The 20,316-nt window shown below is 40.9% G+C and overlaps 1 protein-coding gene across 6 annotated transcripts in view; it reads right to left on the minus strand.

The window, feature by feature from the left end:
- SLC37A1 (solute carrier family 37 member 1) overlaps window positions 1-20,316 on the minus strand; it is a 44,516-nt gene that overhangs the window by 23,346 nt on the left and 854 nt on the right. For 2 of the 6 annotated variants that reach the window (XM_042867997.1, XM_042867998.1), the window contains exons 2-10: window positions 17,443-17,557; window positions 12,418-12,671; window positions 10,789-10,870; window positions 9,822-9,948; window positions 7,173-7,251; window positions 6,254-6,389; window positions 4,736-4,812; window positions 3,348-3,514; window positions 2,543-2,580 (exon numbers count right to left, since the gene is read on the minus strand). In XM_042867997.1, coding sequence (XP_042723931.1) covers window positions 2,543-2,580; window positions 3,348-3,514; window positions 4,736-4,812; window positions 6,254-6,389; window positions 7,173-7,251; window positions 9,822-9,948; window positions 10,789-10,870; window positions 12,418-12,473 — 762 coding nt within the window. In that variant the 5' untranslated portion in view covers window positions 12,474-12,671; window positions 17,443-17,557. Of the gene's footprint in view, window positions 1-2,542; window positions 2,581-3,347; window positions 3,515-4,735; window positions 4,813-6,253; window positions 6,390-7,172; window positions 7,252-9,821; window positions 9,949-10,788; window positions 10,871-12,417; window positions 12,672-16,463; window positions 16,543-16,681; window positions 16,761-17,442; window positions 17,558-20,316 lie in introns of those variants that run through there. The other 4 variants (XM_042868000.1, XM_042867995.1, XM_042867996.1 and 1 more) reach the window with 3 other exon arrangements.

Here is a 20,316-nt window from a genome sequence, read left to right on the forward strand (position 1 = left end):
CAATGGCTCTATGTCCAGGTGGAGGCTGGTAATGGGCAGTGTCCCACAGGTGTCTGTCTTGGGACAGGTACTCTTTAACATATTCATCAATGACATTGATGATGGGATTAAGTGCATCTGATTTGTTTGCTGATCCAATTTGTCCATTTGATCCATTTGTTTGCAATCCAATCTTGGATTGCATCCAAGTTTGCTGATAACACTAAGCTGAGTGGCTTAATACAGCAGAAGGAAAAGATGCCATGCAAAGGGACCTTAAACTCAAAAAGTGGTCTCTTGTGAACCTAATGATGTTCAAGAAAGTAAAGTGAATGGTTTTGCACTTGGGTCGAGCTAATCTCAGATATGTATACAAACTGGAAGAAAAATTCCTTGAGAGTAACCCTGTTGAGAAGGATTTAGGGGTCCCGGTATGAAAAACTGAGCATGAGCCAGCAGTGTGCTTGCAGCCTGGAAGTCCAATGTTATCCTGGGTTCCATCAGAAGTGGGGTGGCCAGCAGGGGGAGGGAGGTGATTGTCCCCCTCTGCTCTGCTGTCATGAGGCCTTAGCTGGAGTACTGTATTCAAGTCCGGGGTCCCTAACACAGGAAAGACTTGGAGCTTTTGGAGAGGGTCCAGAAGAGGGTCATGAAGATGATCTAAAGGCTGGAACAGCTCTCCTATGAAGACAGGTGGAACAAACTGGGCTTGAGAGAAGCCTTGAGAGAAGGCTGCAGGGAGACCTTATTGCAGCCTTCCAATATTTAAAGAGTTTATAAAAATGAGGGAAATTAACTTTTTACACAGCTAGATAGTGATAAAATAAGGTGGAATGGTTTTAAACTAAAGGAAGGATGATTTAGATTATATGTCCAGAAGTTTTTTTTACTGAGACAGTGGTGAAGTGCTGGCACAGGTTGCCCAAAGAGGTTGTGGATGCCCCATCCCTGGAGGCCAGGATGGATGGGGCACTGGGCAATCTGATTTAGTATATTTGATCTAGTGAATGGCAACCCTGCATGTGGAAGGGATGCTGGAACTTGATGATTCTTGAGGTCCTTTCCAACCCAAGCCATTCTATGATTCTCACATAGCAGCTGAAGTTTTCAAAGGCGCATCTCTTTATCACTGACATAGATTTCTACATTACTTAATTCTGAGCGCACAAAAATTGAACTTCTGTGTTAAGTGTACTGGGCAAACATCTCAGTACCAGAGCTCACCTACTAACCAACTTACTTTAAACAGTGTTTGAACAACCCTGTACTAAATATTTGAACAAAAGGATTTTCTTTTAGAAGCAACTGAAAGCTAGAGTTTTGCTGCCACAACGGCACAAGGAAGAACACATGTAATCTTCAGCAAGACAAAGAAAGCTTATGTATTCGCATGTAGACTGTTTTGACAGCAGTAAATTGCATAACTGACACATTTTAAAACTCACCTAACATTTAAAAAGAAATAACCTATCTCTGTTCTCAGAGATTTCAAAATTTCACTAGGCAGTCCTTAATCAGTCTAATCCAATGTAAAAGTCAGTCCTAATACAAGCAGAGAGTAGGATCAGATGACTTACTGAGGTCCTTTCCAAATTAAATCATTCTATGACTCCACAAAAAAAAAACACAAACAACACAAACACAACATAGCACTGTCATGTGACCAATATCGTTAAGTACAAGTTATTTTTCTCTCCACTTCACAGTTCTTCATTAATATCAATACAGCCTGTAGTAATTCCAATTAGCTTGGTTTAAATAAAGGCTGTACTGTATCACAACAAAATTCTCTGCCACAGACTGACTGCTTGCCCTAGTCTCTTAATCTTTTAGTCAAGAGGTGAGAGTCACCATCCCTGCAGGTGTTCAAGAACACCATAGGCATGGCACATACAGCTTAATGAGCACAGTGGTGATGTCTAACAGTTGGACTAGATGATCTTAGTGGTTTTTTCTAACCTTAATGATTCTATGAACTGCAGCTTCACATACATTTTTTGCTCCTCTTTTCCCCAGTCATGTGTTCCTGCTGCCCTTCCCTCTATCCAAGGGACATCCCACCTTTCGTTCAAGCTCAGAGATACAAGGTTCATAGACCACATACTAGGTAAAGGGCTGCTTGCATTTTACTTTCTGCAGCGCCCAGTACAGGGTTCTTAACAGTGAGATCCTTGATAGGCCATGGTTGACAGCTATCTCATATCCAAGCAAGTAGGGAAACTGAAGGACACCGGTCAAAACACTCTGAATACACTCAGGAAGATTGGAGGAAAATAACATGACGAAAAATGAAGAGCTTTTACTGAGTTTGCTGTGCTAAGTTCATCCGCTGCAAAACCTTAGCTCAAACCAAGTCATTCACCTCCTCATTTGTACTGCTTTGGTAGACAGTAAGCTTCTGCTTTACCACTGAAGCACAGAGGACCAATCATTCTTTCAAATCTGGGTAAGTTATAACATGGCACAAAAGGACCATGAAGATGATCTGAATACTAGAGCTACTATAAACATGTATATTATATTAAAAGGAAAAAAAATCACAGCAGAAAAAACATTCACTTACACTGGATGGAGTGCAGGAGCAACTTATATCTTTAGGATCTGAAATACAATAACACACGTAGTTAATAATGAAAGAAAGCATAAATACTCTCTCTTAAAACACATATCAGTAGTATAATTTACTACCAATAAGCCAACAGTACAGAAGATACAAAGATAGTTCTCATATGAACATCTGGTTATACATTTAGAGAAACAGAAAAGGATGCTTCACGGTACCCTTTGCATTCTAAGACAACAGTTCTATCTGGCAGCCCAGTTCATTGCATCATTCTAGTTGTGTCAACAAAGCTTTTTATGTCCTCAGACAGGACAGATGCAGAAAAATAAGCATTCATATTGCTATCTTTAAGTCTACAAAGAGACAAATGAAAGGACTTCTTTCTCATTTCTAATTTAAGGTCACAGAACTTGCTCTTATCAGGCAATCTCTTTATTTTGTAGAACAGAATACGGATGTCATACATTGAATGGTAGCACAGAATACACATTACAGCCAGGTGGGATATTCTAATATTTAGATGTGTCTGACACCTGAACAGTTTTTTTTAAAGACAGGGGATTAAAGATAGGACAGTGCACTGAATTCTGAAGTGTTACTCTCAGATATGATAATCTGGGTGAATGAACTTGTCAGACACACACAGATGTTTCTTAATCTAGTTCTAGGACGAAGTTGTTGCAGTATTAAATGTATCTTGAAGAATAATCGCTAGCTATTACTATGCCCCAGGTCATTTAGCTTAAACAACAATGATTTGCCAGTAATGAGCCCTTTCATGGTTCTATCACACTAAAGCACTTACGTTCAATAAGAAAGAGGAAACAAACAATCCCCATCACAGCAATGATAACACCAGGCATCACAAAGGAGAGACCCCAGCACGTAGATACCCAATAAGCAGCAATTAAGGATCCCAAGATGTTTCCCACTGATGTGTGTGAATTCCAGATTCCCATGATCAAACCTCGCCTGCATTAAAAAGAAACAAACAAGTCCCACAGACATTTCTTATTATTCCAACAATAAGCAATCTTGAAAAAAGCATATAAAAAAAGACTGCTTACCTGTGGTGACAGTGAAATATCTGAAAACTCATTGCTCTGTAACTGACCACTTCTTTATGCTAGCCTTTCATCTGTCAGTTTCAAAGCATCTAAATATTTAGAGAAGTGTTCCAAGAACTTCTCTGTGCATGACAGAACTCATCCTGCATGTAACAGCACCACGGGGGGTTGCATACATCCAGATAAGAGTTTCTTTGGTAGAAACATGTATATAGATGTTGCATAGCATATACATACATACATGCTAAGTCCAATGCTTCTGTGAGTGGAAGTCCTGCAAATACACTGCACAGACATGACTCACAGATGCACTGAACTTGTCAGCCTGGAAATCCTAGATTAGAGCTGCTATTTAGAGCTGATACTGTATTTTTTCAACTATCTCACAATTTTACATAGAAAATTTATACTGAATTTTCATATGTACTCCCCTGGAACTGATTGACAGTAATGTTCCTTTGATGATACTTACAATGGACAGCACTAAATAGCATTACTATATGCTACAGCCATCAACCATCATCAGAGGCAATAAATTTAATATGCAGCTCTCACAAAATTCATGGAAGATTTCTGCATGCTATGATAAAACAAGCATTAGGAGTGATCTCTATGCAGGATTTAAAAAAAAATAAAGGAAGAAAAAGGATTATTTAAAGAAAGTGACAAAAAGAAAGGTTAAGTCAGCTATGATATCTCTCTTCTTTTTTAAATTAAATTTCAAGTTTTTCTAAGTGTGTTAGAAGGAATATATCAGACAAAAAGATATCTTTAGAGCTGTACTCTGACAACTGCTTTGAAACACAGATGAAAACACATTAAAAAGGCATGATAACAGCCTTTATCAAAAGTGGTTTTAGACTGGTAATATTTGCAAGAATTTCAAAACAATTCATCTGAAAAATTAAACATCAAACAAAGGAGTTACCAGATAACACTAATTTGACATGAAAGAGAACATTTCAGATTGAAATGTAAGCTAACCAGAAAACTTCTGTCAAGGATCCACCTACCTTTTCTTTTATCCCAAAGCATCACTGAAGCGATAGGTAGATACTGACTACAATCTTATAGCCCTGAATGCACTGATTTGTACTTCCAAAACTTTGCATTATGTATTACTTACCTTCCTTTTCCAAACCAGTTGCCAATACATGTAACGACACTTGGCCAGCCAGTAGTCTGCACCAACCCATTAGCTATCTGAAAGCATATAGAAACAATAATAAATAAGCATAGCCTATGACAAGTTAAGTTCCTACATAATCCCTGTTGAGTGCTGTGTCAGGAAGATTGAACAAGTGCCTTGATTTCAGAAGTTTACTGGGGGGTTTCAAAAGCATTATTTTTCAAGAATGAACAAGCTGAAATGTTTCACAGGGGTTCTTCCCTGTCCATAAATATTTCCAGTAATGCAAACCACAAAAAAGTAAGATTCAATCACGTGCTTACCAAAAATCTCATTCCATGCACAACACAGAACAGGCAAACCAATTCCCCAAACTCTAAGGGCTACACAATACTTCACTCAGTTTGAACACATGGCAAAGTAATATTTGGGATATAAGTGAAAAAATAAAAAAGCTTTCATGAAGACTGGACAATTTTGAACACTGGATTTAAAGTGATTAAAAGACATATGCAAATAAGCTTAGAGGAGAAACGTAATACACTGTATTCAGACTGAGGTAAGAGATATTTTGGCCTGCAAGTTGCACAGATGTAAGGGAATCCTAACTCAATTCCTAAAACCTGTCAGGCAATCGTTCATTAACCCAAAGATTACAGTATATGAGCAACTGAACATGAAGTGAAGCAATCTCACACCTTCATGTTACAGGACTCACTGTCCACATCACTGGTAAGCACACAGCCTATGCCTAAGGCAGCTGGCTCCAGTCTTGGGAACCACACAGGCTAACAGCCTTGGGGCACTGACACGTTTTACAGGTGACTTGGTGAAATAAAAGCTTTCAGTGCTCAAGTGTGTATTGCTGCAAGTCATGTTACACACGCCACGCAAACATGCCAGCTGTGAAAATGCAACCAAGATAATACAAAGAAAGCAACAGTGCACAATGCAGACCTGTCCAAAATGACTCAGAAGTGCTAATCATACATGGGTCATGATCAAAATTCCATTTTGGATCAATGGTAAATAATCTTGTGATGCGTGATTAGATCTACAAGCACTCTGAAAAATCCCACACAACAAATTTTGTTAAAAAGGCTGACAGTTTCTCAGCCACACCAACGTGGGAGCCTCCAACATTAGGCACATAAAATGTAATTTTCCTGAAGAGAAAGCCAAGATGAATCATTCAGGTCTTGGCAGAATGACAAAAGTAAATACATTTGTTTTAAAACTCATCCACATCTAAGCTCTCAAAGATTTCATCATCAATGAATTTGCCACAGACTAAAACACTAATTTGTTTTCAAATATTTCTTTTCTTTTTTTTTTTTTTTAAACCTGGGGCTACCTGCTCTATCATTTCTGTACGTTATTGTTGATGACAGATGTCAGCCTTCATATCCTCCCATCTAACCACTAATCATAGCTAGGAACTCAAAAGAAACAATAACAACACAACATTAAAAAGCACCATGGAAACTCAGACTATCTAAAGAAAATCATGCCTACCTGGGCCATTATGTAAAACCACAGATTATGTATATTACAGAAATAACCCAATCCAAACATTGCAGTGAAGAGCCCGCTAGCAAGCATTCCGACTGTCAGATAGTACCGGATGGGCAGCCGTTCTCCTATTATTCCACTTGAAATGTGGAAGGAAAGAAAAAGAAAAGCTGTAATTAAAAGTCGGATCATAAGGCTTTCAGGAATAAATAATTTGGTGTTGCTTAATTCTTGTTGAAGGGAAACTTTACTAGTAAAGTACTTGACAGAAAAAAAACAATAAATGTTTCATGATCAATAAGTGCCTAGAACTAACATCTGCACAACAATCTTTCAGGGACATACTCACCTGAAGCCCATTGGAAGTGACTTACAGAATCATTCTCCAAATGGCCCACAGCACTGGGAACATCTCCAGTCATTTAAAATGAGATTTATCTCTCTCACTAATGACTCTAGTTATGAAGGTTCCAACTTTGGTAAAGAAAAAGAGGCAACTCCAAATGGCAGTTAATAACCCGTGGACAGTTTTGATAGTGTCTGCTACTGGTCTTTAACTACAGGACACATCACCTCAGTCTACACAAGTGTATTGGACACGGATAAAATTTGGGGATGCGTCTCCCAACCCCACTGCACCCCCAAAGAAATACAGGTTAGACTGCAAGTTGAAAAGCACTCATGCACAAGGCAGTGGGGAGAGTTAAAATAATCTTTCTGCACACCAAGAGGTATAATACCACTGGGAACTAAGGAAGATGCATCGTTTTCTATAGCAATTAGCACAGATATAGGAGAAGGCATCAACATTCAAGTTCCCATTCTCTTCATGAGAAACTTTACAGTAGGATAGGACAATATATTGGGAATAGTATGGTCTCCTATATTAAGTGATGAAGGTTTCCAAGAGAATCAGATTTACCTTAAATACATTCCAATTGCATATGCACAGAGAAATGAGTAATCCAGTGCTCCCAGTAACTGCTTGTAGTTATTCTTATCTAAGAACATATTTTCAAAATAAATCACCAGTTTATACGTGCCAATAATTTTTATATATGATGAGAAAAATGACATGCATAGGACACGGCGGATGTACATTGGATATTTGTTTGGACTTAAGCACATATTATGTAAAACACATTTGATAACAGCAACAAAAAACCCTCTACAGTTTATGCTTTCTCTTGTAGCGCATTAGGAAAATATTTCTAGGCCCACTTTTAATTCTGCTTTACTCAAAACATCACTTAGGAAGTTATTCACAAGGTACCACTTCTTATAGCTACTTAAACAAACAAACAAAAAATAGAGCCCAACCAAGGAAAAAAAAGCCACCAAACAACTAAACCATAAAGGGTATTCTCAAAAGCGCAGCGGAAGGATGAGTTTCCTATATATGTGGTGCTAAAAGCAAAAATACCTTTTAAAAAATAGATTTAATAGATTTTTAAAAAAATCCATCATTGTACAGGCTTTTATGGAATTGTATTTTTTAAGGAATCATCTTAATACAGTTTTTTGAATGGTTAAATTCTTCTGCACTTCATTCTCTAACTTCTCATAAGCCACAGTGACAGAAGTCTAGTTTAAAAAAAGAAAAATAAGGTTCAGCTCTCTACAAGAAATGACCATAATCACAACAAAATGGAACTTGCAGGATGGAAGAGTGCAGCAGGAGGAACTCCATCCAGATGGAAAAAACATGTGTAGCCTCAAGAGACCTGAATTCATACCAAGAATGACAACTACGTTTGCACGGAGCCACAATTCAAAGAATTATAGAATCACTTGAGTTGGAATGAACCTTTAACACTCATCTAGTCCAACTCCCCTGCAGTGAACAGGGACATCTACAGCTAGATCACGTTGTTCAGAGCCCTGTTCAGCCTGACCTTGCATGTTTTCAGGGATGAGGCATCCAGCAACTCTCTGGGCAACCTGTTCCAATGCTTCACTACCCTTAGCATAAAAACTTTTTCCTTGTAACATAACAGCCTAGATTTCTCTTTCAGCTTGATACCATTTCCCCTTGTCCTATCACAACAGATCCCGTTAAAAAAGACATCTGTCCCCTTCCTTCTCACAGCCCTGCTTTAGATACTGACAGGCCATCTGGAGCCACCTCTTCTCCAGGCTGAAAAGCCCCAGCTTTCTCAGCCTGACCTGGTAGGGAAGGTGTTCCATCCCTTGGTTCATTTTTGAGGCCCACCTCCAGACATGCTCCAGCAGGTCCATGTCTCTCCCACTGACTCTGAGAATAAAGTTGCTGTTATTATAACGCCCTTTTTTTTCCAGTGACATTCCAGCTTGCCGGCTCTGACATCTCAAAAACAGAGCTGAAAGAGCATCTTTAAAGAGCCATCTCAAAGAGACAGCTTTGCAACAGCATGTGTGTTCATGGAAAAAAGTAGGACACTAGAGCTCAGAAGTTTTCAGTATTAATAAATCCAACTAGTATCAGACAAGTAAGCTCAGTCTCCCCTTGGTCAAGGGACAAAAAAAACCCACAATCAATCAGTTTTACTGCACACGACAACATTTGAAAACATATGAGACTACATTATTTCAGTTGACTACCTTGCAGCAGGCAGTTAGTACACAGAATTCTGTCAGAAAGCCTAGAGCTCTCTGCTCTTATTTTCTCTTATTCTCTTTGATGAGTGGATTTTTTAAAAATTGCTAATTAAAGAGTAATTAGAATAGCTTACTGATGGCTAGAGAGACTGGAGTTGACTACTCTATTCCACTGATTTTCTTGGCAATGATTAAAGTGACAGGGAATGATTTAAAATCTCCATTAAATTCCAGTACAATTACATTTGAAGTGTCTTTCTAAGTAAGCAAATATTCTTTCTTTTTGAGTAAAAAGACAGGTTGATAAGCTAGCCAGTACGTTGTCAACTCCATTCTTCAATTAAGTCCCAAGATTTTGATTTTTAATTTCAGTATCTGTTAGACCTTGAACTTGAGTAGCAGAAAATCATAACCATTTATTCTATCCTGTCCCTTAAACATTTTAAAGACCAGTGACCCACTAGTACAAGAGAGGCTCTTCTTGAGATATTTCATAAAAGAATAAAGAATAATTCATAGGTATCATCATCCAGGCTGAATGGCTTATAGTGGACTCCCACAGTGACATCCACTTTAGTTCCTTGTCCCTTGAAGCCCAGAGGCTTTCAACCATGTCATTACTAACTGTAAGCTTCTTTCCATCCAGCCCACCAGTGCCAGTATCACCACCAATCCCATCCCATCTCACCTGCCCTGCATCTCCAGCCTGCAGAGCCCAAAGCCATCCATCATTTCAGGCCCATTTTCTGACTGAAAATAGTTCTACTGAATCCACCTTATAGCTCTAACAGGTAAAATAACATCAGTTGTTTAAGTGATTTTAAGGAGGCAAGACATTGCAAGCTAAGTCTTTACTTCCTTTGAAAAAAACATCCCTCCCATATACAACCCCTGAATCTCCCCATGTATGAAGAATAGCAAGAGGCAGAAAAACTAGTTACTAATATAAGCACTTTATTATGGGGGAAAAAAAAGGGAGAAAAATATGCCTTACCAAACGGCTCCCATCCACACTGAGATGCATTAGACAGCTTTTTGACAGACTGAATCTGGGCAGCATATTCTCTGTAGGAGCTGAGTTCAACTTCATGTGAAGCAGCACAATGCTTATGTAGTTCTCCCTGATACAGAAAGGAAATTTGAAAACAGAAAATTCACTTCCAACAGAGCCCTTGTTAAGCTTCATACAGCAAGAAACTTAATAATTGTGTGAACCTGTGTCAAACACAATGAAATCAGTAAAATTTTAAGCCATTATTAACTGCTGTTGTTCAGTGAAGCCACCTTTACACCAAAGAGTAACCATGTGGCCAGTAACGATGTGCTATAGAGAAGTGGTGTTTGTAAGTGCAGAATTTCAAAATTCTTCACTAATCCTGAACTACCATATCCACTGTTACTCACCAGTTATATACAAGAACCCTGGCAGATTTGATTTGTGCTTGGCAAGTTACAGGTACATGACATTAGAATGAGAAAAACATAGGGATAGAGAATATCTTGTCACTGGCTTCACTGGGAACAGAAGTGAAAGCACGGAGTCCCAAGCATACAGACAACTGTGATGTTCAGCAGCACTTGGAACAGTCATGTAAATGTCAATCGAATTTCAGCACATTTGAGTCATCAGTTGCAAGAAGATTTTCTCAAATATAAGAATGCAGACGTGTTCTCTGTTACATGTCTACACATTGGATTAATTCACATGAACTGCCTCAAGTGCAGGCACAACTGTTCTGAGTCTTAAGCCCAAAGAATAGAAGTATACACAACATTCTAGGAATGGTCTCAATCAAACTTATTACGTAAATATCCCTGTGTGCCAGTGTCATCAGGTTTCCATCTTTAAAACCATTCCAAGTTAAACATGGCCTTTACAAAAGAAAACACTGAAAAAGATGACTATTTCCTTGTTTTATAACAATAGAAGGATGTTTAAATAACAACACAACCTTGCTTACCTTAACTATACTGATAGGTTTCCTTGATAAATGGAAGCTGGCATATAAGAAGAAGGTGAGAGTAAAAATGAAGGCTCTATACCTGTAACATAAAAAAAAAAACATGGATGTAACTTACTTCTAGTGCTTTTACAGAAAACATTACACAATGGTAATCTGGGAATAGATGAAGACAACTTTTTTTTTTCACATTCTCTAACAGCCAGAAGAATCGCCCTAGCAGTAGTACCCGCTGTCATCTAGCTTTGGAAGGGAGCATAGTGATACACAGGTGATATGCAGGACACACGAGTGTGTCTGCAGAGCTGATTTGCACGTTCACAATCTTCCTTCAGGGGCTATTAAAAGACAGTTAAACATTAAACATACAGATAGTCATATCTCACGCTTTATGGTTTCAGCCAGCTTTCTGTTACAATTAAGATGTAAAAGATGGCTGAGCTGTCATTTTAACTATTGTGAATTATTACCTTTTTCTTTCCTTATACTGCTTTTAGGATTTTTGCTTTATTTTTGCCTTCCACTGCAACAACAGCAATTGGCCATTTCTAGGGACTGCAGCACGGACACTGCTTGCATGTGCTGTCAGTTGGAGCGTAAGAACATAATTCTCCAGCTTTGGGTTTGGAAAGGCTTTTCCCTCATACTTTACTGGGCATCCTGGGGTCTTTCTCTGCAGTTCCTATGAACTATAAGGTCACTCCACCACTGCAAGCATAAAATAAATGCAGCAATCTAATCTATTCTATTCCCTACCTACAGAACGTATGTTTCAGCTGCTTAAGAAGCTGAGTGTTTTGTGGATTTCTACTTTTAACAACACAGAGAGATCAGAGTATACCTGCCAGCTTTTTCTAGCCTTGATCTTAATGTAAAAATCTGCAAATAAAACTGCATGTGCACATAAGATGATCTGATAGCAGACAGCTTAATACAGTTCCTAATTTTTAATCAATCTTCAATCGACTCCTATCTTATAAACTTCTGTATAGCAAGAATATTGTTTATAGTTCTGACATACAAAGACATTAACAACAAAAAAAAAAGGGGTGAGTTTTACTGTGAGTTGAGTTATTCACCCTTATTACTGAAGGCATTGCCATGAGTTATAAAAGTATAATGACACTGTCCTTGCTTCTGTACTGTGATAAATTGTTTCAACAGAAGTGCTTGGTCTTCCATTTTTTATTTTTGTTATTCACACACAATTAATTCAGTATTCTTTTTCAGAAAGCACACAAAACAATGCCATCCACTTAATCAGGATTGTTTGTTTTTTCAAATATTACAGTACTAAGAATTAAAACCTAATTCTAAAGGTCTGTACCACACATCAGTTCATGGAGAAGAATACACATTTCTGGTTAAAACACATAATCTATGTCAAGAAGGTGCTTAAGAGTTTGAATATAAAAATGTGAAAGTTATCCTTTCAAGTGCATATCTTGCACAGGAAAATCCTCTAGGATACTTGACTAATACTTTTAAAATGAGCAATATTTGTTATACAACTTACAACATTTTTTGCTTCACATACCAAGTGATAAAAAAGCAAAAACAGAGCAAGAGAACAAAATAATCTATCCCAGACTCAAACTCATATTGTCAGCACCATACTTCAAGACTTACCACTGATCTCGTGAAAATGAAGTGATGAAGCGAATCCCGGGAGGCAGCTGAGCCATCTACAGCTGGTATCAAATTTTAGGCGACAGTTACGTGCTTGTGAAAACCTTAGCTGCTGTTCAGAATGTGTATTAAAGATCTTCCACAAGCCATGCAATTTTAGGCTGCAAACTTGGAAGACTTCCCTTTAGATCTTGGTCTTGTACCTTCAGCCACTACGTGGCAAGTGCTTCTCTCTGTTTTTGTTAATTGCTGACCTATGAAAAAGAAAATCTGGTAAGTAAACATCTTCATCAAGGTACTTAGTATTTTCTAACTGTAATATTTCAGCTGTGACGATCTATTCAAGACACAAGTCATTACCATAACTAGCCTTCTAGACATCAAAAATGTAAAGACAACTTCAAGCCAATATAAATTGCAACCTTTCCTACATTTTATCATTTACAATCTATTTTGAGAAGTCAGCTTAGCATAGAGCAGTGGAAGCAGAAGGAAAAGATGCACTTTAAACATGATCCAAAGCCTGCTGGCATCAAAACACTGCTTTTGTCTCAGAAAGAGTACAAATAGGCAATTAGCCACCTTAGAAAGATCTATTTTAACATATCATAAACATTCATGAGGTTGAAATTTGCTCAAAAACAACTGCAGTGTTTTCAGCTTAGGAATAGAGAATTCTTCAACTTGCAATCGGGTGCAGCTGAACAATGCTATCAGCAACACTTGACCAGAACTCCCTGTTCTAGCCTGATTCCCCTGTCCAAGTATCAGTGACACACAAGGCACCAAACTGTCAGTGAAGCTGGAAAAACAAAGAAAGAAAATGTCCCCACCTGAGGTCCTTACAGCAGCTCACCCAGCAGTCAGGCTTATGCACATATGTGAATGACATCCCCTGGCATGCAGGGAAATGGTGAGATTATGGCAGCATTGATTCAGATCGATTTACAATGTAAGAGAATTCTAGCTGAAGCACCTCAACAGAAACAGCTGATCCTTTATTACAGGTGCTGCAACAGGAACTAGTTGCAATTACTTTGCAGCAAGCATGAGCCAGCTGTTGAGTAAGATGACAAAAGGCTCTGTGGGCATAAGGTGTGACTGCAAACCAAGTAGGCAAGCTGAGCCTCCCTGTGTGCTAACAGCAGGGCCATCCCAGCAGGATGACAAACGGTGTGCCAGGACTATGACCAGGATCTGCAACGTACCCCCAGCCCTGTCACCAGCCAAGCTCGTAAACTCAGCACCAAGCACATTTTCCTGAGCCTGGAAGTTGGTAGGATACAGAAACAGGTCTCCTGGAAAACAATGGGAAATGAGATAAAGCAAAATCTCTTCTGAAGAAAGCACACCTGGCAAAACCAAAGGACTGGCTTAACCTGGAAATTTTAGAAACTGCCACCCCGCAGGCTGAGGTATGAGCCTCTCTCCTCTCAGCTTTATCCTTCACATTATTACAGAAATCAAAGTTGATGGTCCTTAGCCAGCTGAATAACAACAATGAACTCAGTCCCCTTGTGCCAAACCTGACCAGATCAAGGGTCTGGTTCATTATTCTAATGCATATTTTTGTCACGCCTTTTGTTTTTCACAGCGTCATATAATCATAGAATTGTCTGAGTTTAAAAAAATCTTTAAAGGCCATCTAGTCCAACTCCTCTGCAATGAATAGGGACAACCACAGCTACACCAGGTTGCTCAGAGCTCTGTCTGGTCTGACCTTGAGCATTTCCAGGGATGGGCTTACACCACTTCTCTGGACAATGTTTGGCTTTCTGGGTTGCAAGGCACATTGTGTCCTTGTTATCTCCCTTCTCTGAAAGTGAATGGACTTGCTAATCTTGTTTGGTGTGCTCCACCTCCTTCCCTGCACTCTCCATCAGATTGTGCAATCAATCAGCAAACCCTACAATCATTCCCAGCTTTCCTGCCAGGAGTCTCCTACCCTGCTTTCCTCCCTGCTCCCACTCCCAGCTGTGGGTTCCTGCCTCCTTATGTACTGGTCTTTGTAGCCACACATCGATGGTTCTGATGACTGATCTATCACAAAATCTGCCCTGAAAACCAGATGATCCAACAGAAAATACTAACTCCCTCTGTGGCCATCAAATTGCTAAGTAGGATAAATCTGAAGCAGCAGGAGTATAAAGACAGGGACTGAAGGTGGCACTGCCCCCTTATAGCAACAGCTAGTTGTTATGGCAGCTGAATTCCAGACCAACACATGGCCATCAGTGATCTCACATTTGGTTGGAAATGAGCTACAGATAGCTCCTGTAAAAGAGAAGCAAGAGGAAAAAGAGGTGGGCAAAGGAGCAGAATGAACTTTTCTTCCAGTAGTAGCTGATCTGTTTCAACATCCCGACTCTATCTCCCCTTCTCTCAGTTAAACAACAGTTTTGGTATTTGAGTTAAGTGATCTCACTGTGAGGTGGCAGAAACATCTACCGAGGAAAAAAAGTGGGAGGCTTGCAAAGAACAAAGATCCAAAGTCTTAAGCCTATTCATGTGGTTCCTTTACAATATCGTGGGATGAGGCAATGGCCACAACAGAAAAGTAATTGTTCAACAGGTTACTGTTTACAGTTTCAGCGCAAGCAGTTGCAAAAAGACTTCAAACATCTTACAAAAGGTTTCAGTGCTCTGTGTTTACAGAAGGCTGCAAATCCCTACACCTGCTGCATGGATCACACACACCTCCAAAGTGCTTATTGGGAAGACAGTAAATAACAAACCAACAACCAAAGCTAAAACCACAAGCTCCTAAATCCCTATTGTAAATGCAGAGCCCTGTAGCCCCACAAGGAGGACTGGACATTGGAATTACACTTGGAGTCTATTTGGCAGGGGCTGATTTCATTTTATCTAGTGCAGGAGGGGGCCCAGACCACGGCTGTGCAAAGTCTGCAACATGTTTCATGCCTCAAGTTCTTACTGCCTTGTCAATACCTTATCTCTGTATATCCAGAAGTTTCTCTGGCTTCCAGGTCATGCCTCTACTAGCAAATAAAACTTCTCACACAAAAGCCAAGAAACTTGTGACAATAAAAGTTGTGAACAGGTTATAAAGATCATATCCTCCTGTAGATGAGATTGGTTTCTTAAAACAAGCTATTATTCAGAAAAGGCACTAACAGACAACAACAAATAACTGGTAATTTACCAACACATTTGTTACACTTTCATTTCACAAATGAAGCACAAAGACAAACTTCAACCACTTGAACTGGTCTTTTGTACTTCCTTTTTCAGCAACATTTTTACCTAAGGGTGAGCAAATACTTGTAGTTCCTCTTGGCTGTACTGCAATGCATGAAGCAACACTTAGAAGCAGTAGTACTTAGCATCTGTATTTAACCTTCGAAATTTTATGCTATTTCTCCAGGCTTCCACTGCACCATCTGAAACACAGCTCTCTCCCTGTTTCAGGAAAACATGGTCATTCGTAACTGGCCTTTCATGGTTTCATGCAAACCATGGTTCGACTGTGCTGGAGGAACAGTGTGGAGTTTCGCCTGGTGCCTGCCTCTCTGCGCACTGCTGTGTCTGAGGACAGGCACACACTGCCCGCTGCTTCTCATACACCAAATCCAAGTCCTCAGGGTGTGGGCTCAAGAAGCCTTCAGACATACACATAGCGGAGGCATATTGTAATACTCAGCAGCAAAGCCTCGCCCAGAAATAGTCAGATCCATTGGCTTTAGAGCTTGTATGGCAACCTAAATGTCCATATCTGTTTAGAACCATAGAATATGGAGCTGGAAGAAACTCACAAAGATCAAGTCCAGTTCCTGGCTCCATACAGGAACACCCCAAATCAAAACCTATGTCTGAAAGCATCCTCCAGACGCTCCTTGAACTCCATCACTGGTGGCCGTGCCCACAGCCCCGTGCAGCCCGTTCCATGCCCACCGCCCTGTGGTGCAGACCCTTTCCCTAATCCCCAGCTGCCCCTCCCCTGACACAGTTCCATGCCGGTTAACATTAATGCAGCAAGCGGGAAACAGATTAAAAAACACAGGCCAAAGGTTCCTGCAAGTCCTTACCTGGGGCCCGTAACACCGCATTACAAACCACCCCGGAGCCGAGGGAGCACAGGCCGGCCCAGCACCCGAACGCCGAGCGCGAGCCGAGGTCAAAGTGCCTCAGGGCTGGCCGCTGCACTCCCACCGGGCTCCCGGGCACACCGCGCCGTAGCTGCTCCCTCCCAGCCCTCCCCGGGCCCGCGGCAGGTGCACGGCCACCCCTCGCCCTCCGCGCCTACCCGCTGCCGCCGCTCTCCCAGCCGGTGCCGGCGGCTTCCTGCTTCCTGCCTGGCCTGAGCCGCGCCGAGCAGAGCCGGGCGCGGCCGCGTATCGCCACCCCGGCCGCGGGAGCTGCGCGGCGGGACCGGTCCGCCCGAGCCCCTCCCCGCCGCGCCGTTAGGAGTTGCGCCGTGGACCGGGCTGCCGCGGCGGCGCGGAGGCCCCGGCCCGCCTCTAACGGCCGGCGGAGGAAAGCTGCCGCCCCCAGCACGCTCCTAACGGGAAAACGGTGTAATAATAATAATGATAATAACCATTTAAGCATTTGGCCCATTCCTGGAGGTGCTCAAGGCCGGGTTGGATGGGGCCCTAGGCAGCCTGAGCTGGTGGGGGGCAGCCCTGCCCGCGGCAGGGGTTTTGGCAGCATGGGCTGTGAGGTCCGTCCAACCCAAACTATTCTGCCGTTCTGAGCTTTTGTTTGCTTTCTGGTTTCTTGATCCTGACGCCGGCAACCTCATGGCACGCACCAAAATGCTGCGGTTTCTTTCATTCCTCCTTTCTCCCTTCGCACTGTCTGTGCCAGCAATGCCAATAGAAAACGCTCAGATCCCTGCTGTGACTTTAGCCCGCGTTTTGAACGCTTAGATCCTGAGCTTTGCTATGCAGTCACAACGAACCCTTTTCCCTTAAAACAGTCAGGGTCTCAGCGTGACCACTGTGCTGCACAGCTTACTGCTTCCCATCTTGTCACCAGCAGATGGGGGCTGCCGCTCGGGCTCACCTTTTCCTGGTTGCCCTCCGCCTTCACAATCCCCACTATGATGGTACATGAACTGAACAAGGAAACGCTTCAATCCTCTTTGTTCTGTGCAGGCTTGTCATGGAAATGCCATTGCCTGCGGTGGAAAAGCACACACCAACGTTGGGTGTAGATGGGGTAATTACAGTGGGACATTACATCTGCGCATGCCGATGTTTGTCAGTTCTGCGGTAACAGCCATTTAGCAGAGAGAAAAATAGAAAGGGAGTACTCCCCAGGAAGTGAATTGCATGAGTTGGGTGGCTGTGCCACCATGGGAAAGCACCCGGGCAGTGGTTATTCCAATCAGCATACATGCAAAATGAAGATGTGCAAGAAAGGTGAGCCCCATCATGGTACATTTTGTATCCATGGTGAGCCGCTCCGAATTAGCACAGCAACCACCATCATCATGAAGGATGCTCATATATTTCAAATATATTTTAGCTTGCCCTTTTTAGTTCCTTAAAGAATTTAGCCTTGCTTTAGGATCTTTCTATCTTCTTCTACAAACCACATGCTAAAAGCACAAACCAAGCAGCCACAAAAGAAAAAATATATATATATTTTTTCTCCTACTTTCTCCATTAAAATGCAGGCACCTTCCTATTCCATTCCTCTAGCATCACTGACACCTGCTGGCTGTTACACTTCCCAGGACTGATAAATGCGTGGCTTTTTAGTTTCCTTTGTTAGTTCTGCGTGCTTTGTTTTCCCAGCAGAGCAGCTGGGTTATTGTATAAGCAATTCACATCAATATTGGGAGCTGTCCAAATATAACATGCCATCAGGCTTTGGCAAGTAAATATATATACATACATACACGCAAAAGAGCCAAAAAAAAAAAAAAAAAAAAGAGGCTGTGGAGAATGTATCTGTACACATGGGAGCCGAGAGGTAGAGCTCTGCTGCAGCCATCCTCAGGGATGGTTGGAGGTGAGCCAGCTCTGATCTGGAAAGCTGTGTTATCACAGCATGCCCTGCCTGCTGGTGAGAATTTTTAGCTCTGGCACAGGGCCACAATAGTATGATTACACAGTTTCCAGACTGGTAATTTTTACCACATCAATCTTGGATCAAAGGTAGTGAGAAACACCAGAAAAAGGGATCAGCAGATGACACCAGTGTCAGCAAAGCCTTTTTCTTAATTGGATCAGGTCAGTGCCCAAGTGCTAAGGGCTACTTACAAAGAAAATCTACAACACGTGGAACATGGAAGAGGCAGTAAAACTGTTTCTTGAGTCCCCTATGTAAAGACAGGTGTTGCTGTGATTACAGGAGACATTTAAGAATGTGGCATTTGTTTGAACCCTGGGAGTTGCCTATTGGTTCAAAATTAGATCAAGTCATTCTTGCTGGTAGGACACTACTCTGACACTTGTGAGGGCTTTCCAGAGGGATGAGGAGTGAAACTCTGACATCACCTCGTGTTCTCTGAGGAAATACCTGTGAAAAAAAAAAGCATAGCAACAAGGGTGTCTATTGCGGTAGAACCTACTGGGTGAAGTCCCAGGCAAAGCTACTGCTTGTAGGGATCACTGACCCTCTAATTAGGATGGAGAATCCCTGGTGAGGGATCCAGACAAGCTATATTATACTTTAGCCACTTACTCACAGAAGAATGATCAAGAATGCAGACAATACAGAATTTAAAAATATATATCAAGTAGTATTATTAAAAATGGAATCTATAAGGCAAGATATAGCCAACCTAACAAGACAAAAGAAGAATATTTATTACAAGGATCTTATCTTGAAGAATTTATTCTACTTCCACAAGGAGAAAACATAGTTTCTTTTATTACTTTAACTTTATTTGTACTCTTCTTTAGTTGATCAGGAGGTTGGGTAGAAGTGCAAGACATGGCTACAGAAACAATTTCAGAGGAGCAGGCAGATTAAACCAGGTAGATAGGCTACCGAGGGGTTTCATTTCTCCATGCTACAGGTTGCCAAAAAGCAATCATATGAGGAGGGAGTGCTGTGGCATTTTTAAATAGAAACGAAATACCAGAACAGTTACAAATAGAAAGCACGCCAGAATAGGGAGCCTACACTAAAGCAACTGCCTTGCTAGTCAGGAGTAAGGACGTGAGGTATGAAGTTATGTGAGCTGATGGGAATGAGAAGACAGCAAAGTAGACCCATCTACCTCAGTCATTTCATTCTTCTCTGTTGAATTCATGCTGAGTTGCCAGATTAGAACTTCAGATGTTATGGGAAAAAAAAGAAAAAAAGAAAAGGATTGTGCTGCTTTATCTTTATGTCGTTATAAACTGCACATAAAGAGAGAAGCTAAGGTTTGGAAGTATTATTTGTTTGCTTGGTTGGTTTGGTTTGTTTGTTTATGTCCTTAAATAAACAAAATCCACTTGCAGGAAAACAAAACAAAACAAAACAATAATATTGACACTGCTTTGTTAACACTGGCCCTAAGATATTTTTTACTTTATGAATGCTAACTGCTTTCTTTGTAGCAACGGTAATGCTGACTGTCATAAAAGCCTTGGGGAAAGACATTTGCAGTGATTCCTACATGGAATAGCAGTGACATATATATGTTCCAATTGCACTTTAGTAGAAATAAAAACCTGAAAAAAAGGCTTTGAAATTTTCCCATTGTGCTCTGTGCTTCAAAATTAGAAGTAAGGTCAGAGGAATGGAAGGCAAAGTATAAATACAATACAGCATTCTTCCTTGACCACTTTGCAGGAGAAAACTGAAGGGTTAATTTTAGCCAAGACTAAAAGAAGCTCAGCCAGTATTTCCAGAACAGCTTTCCTACTACTGTTTCTTTCCTAATCATCTGGCTTTCAGAGCATCCTGATATTAATCGCAGTTGAAGGTGGAAGTTGT

Source organism: Lagopus leucura, unplaced genomic scaffold, assembly GCF_019238085.1.
Source record: "Lagopus leucura isolate 7727_CA_CO unplaced genomic scaffold, USGS_WTPT01 Super-Scaffold_100001, whole genome shotgun sequence".
Classification (NCBI taxonomy): Eukaryota; Metazoa; Chordata; class Aves; order Galliformes; family Phasianidae; genus Lagopus; species Lagopus leucura.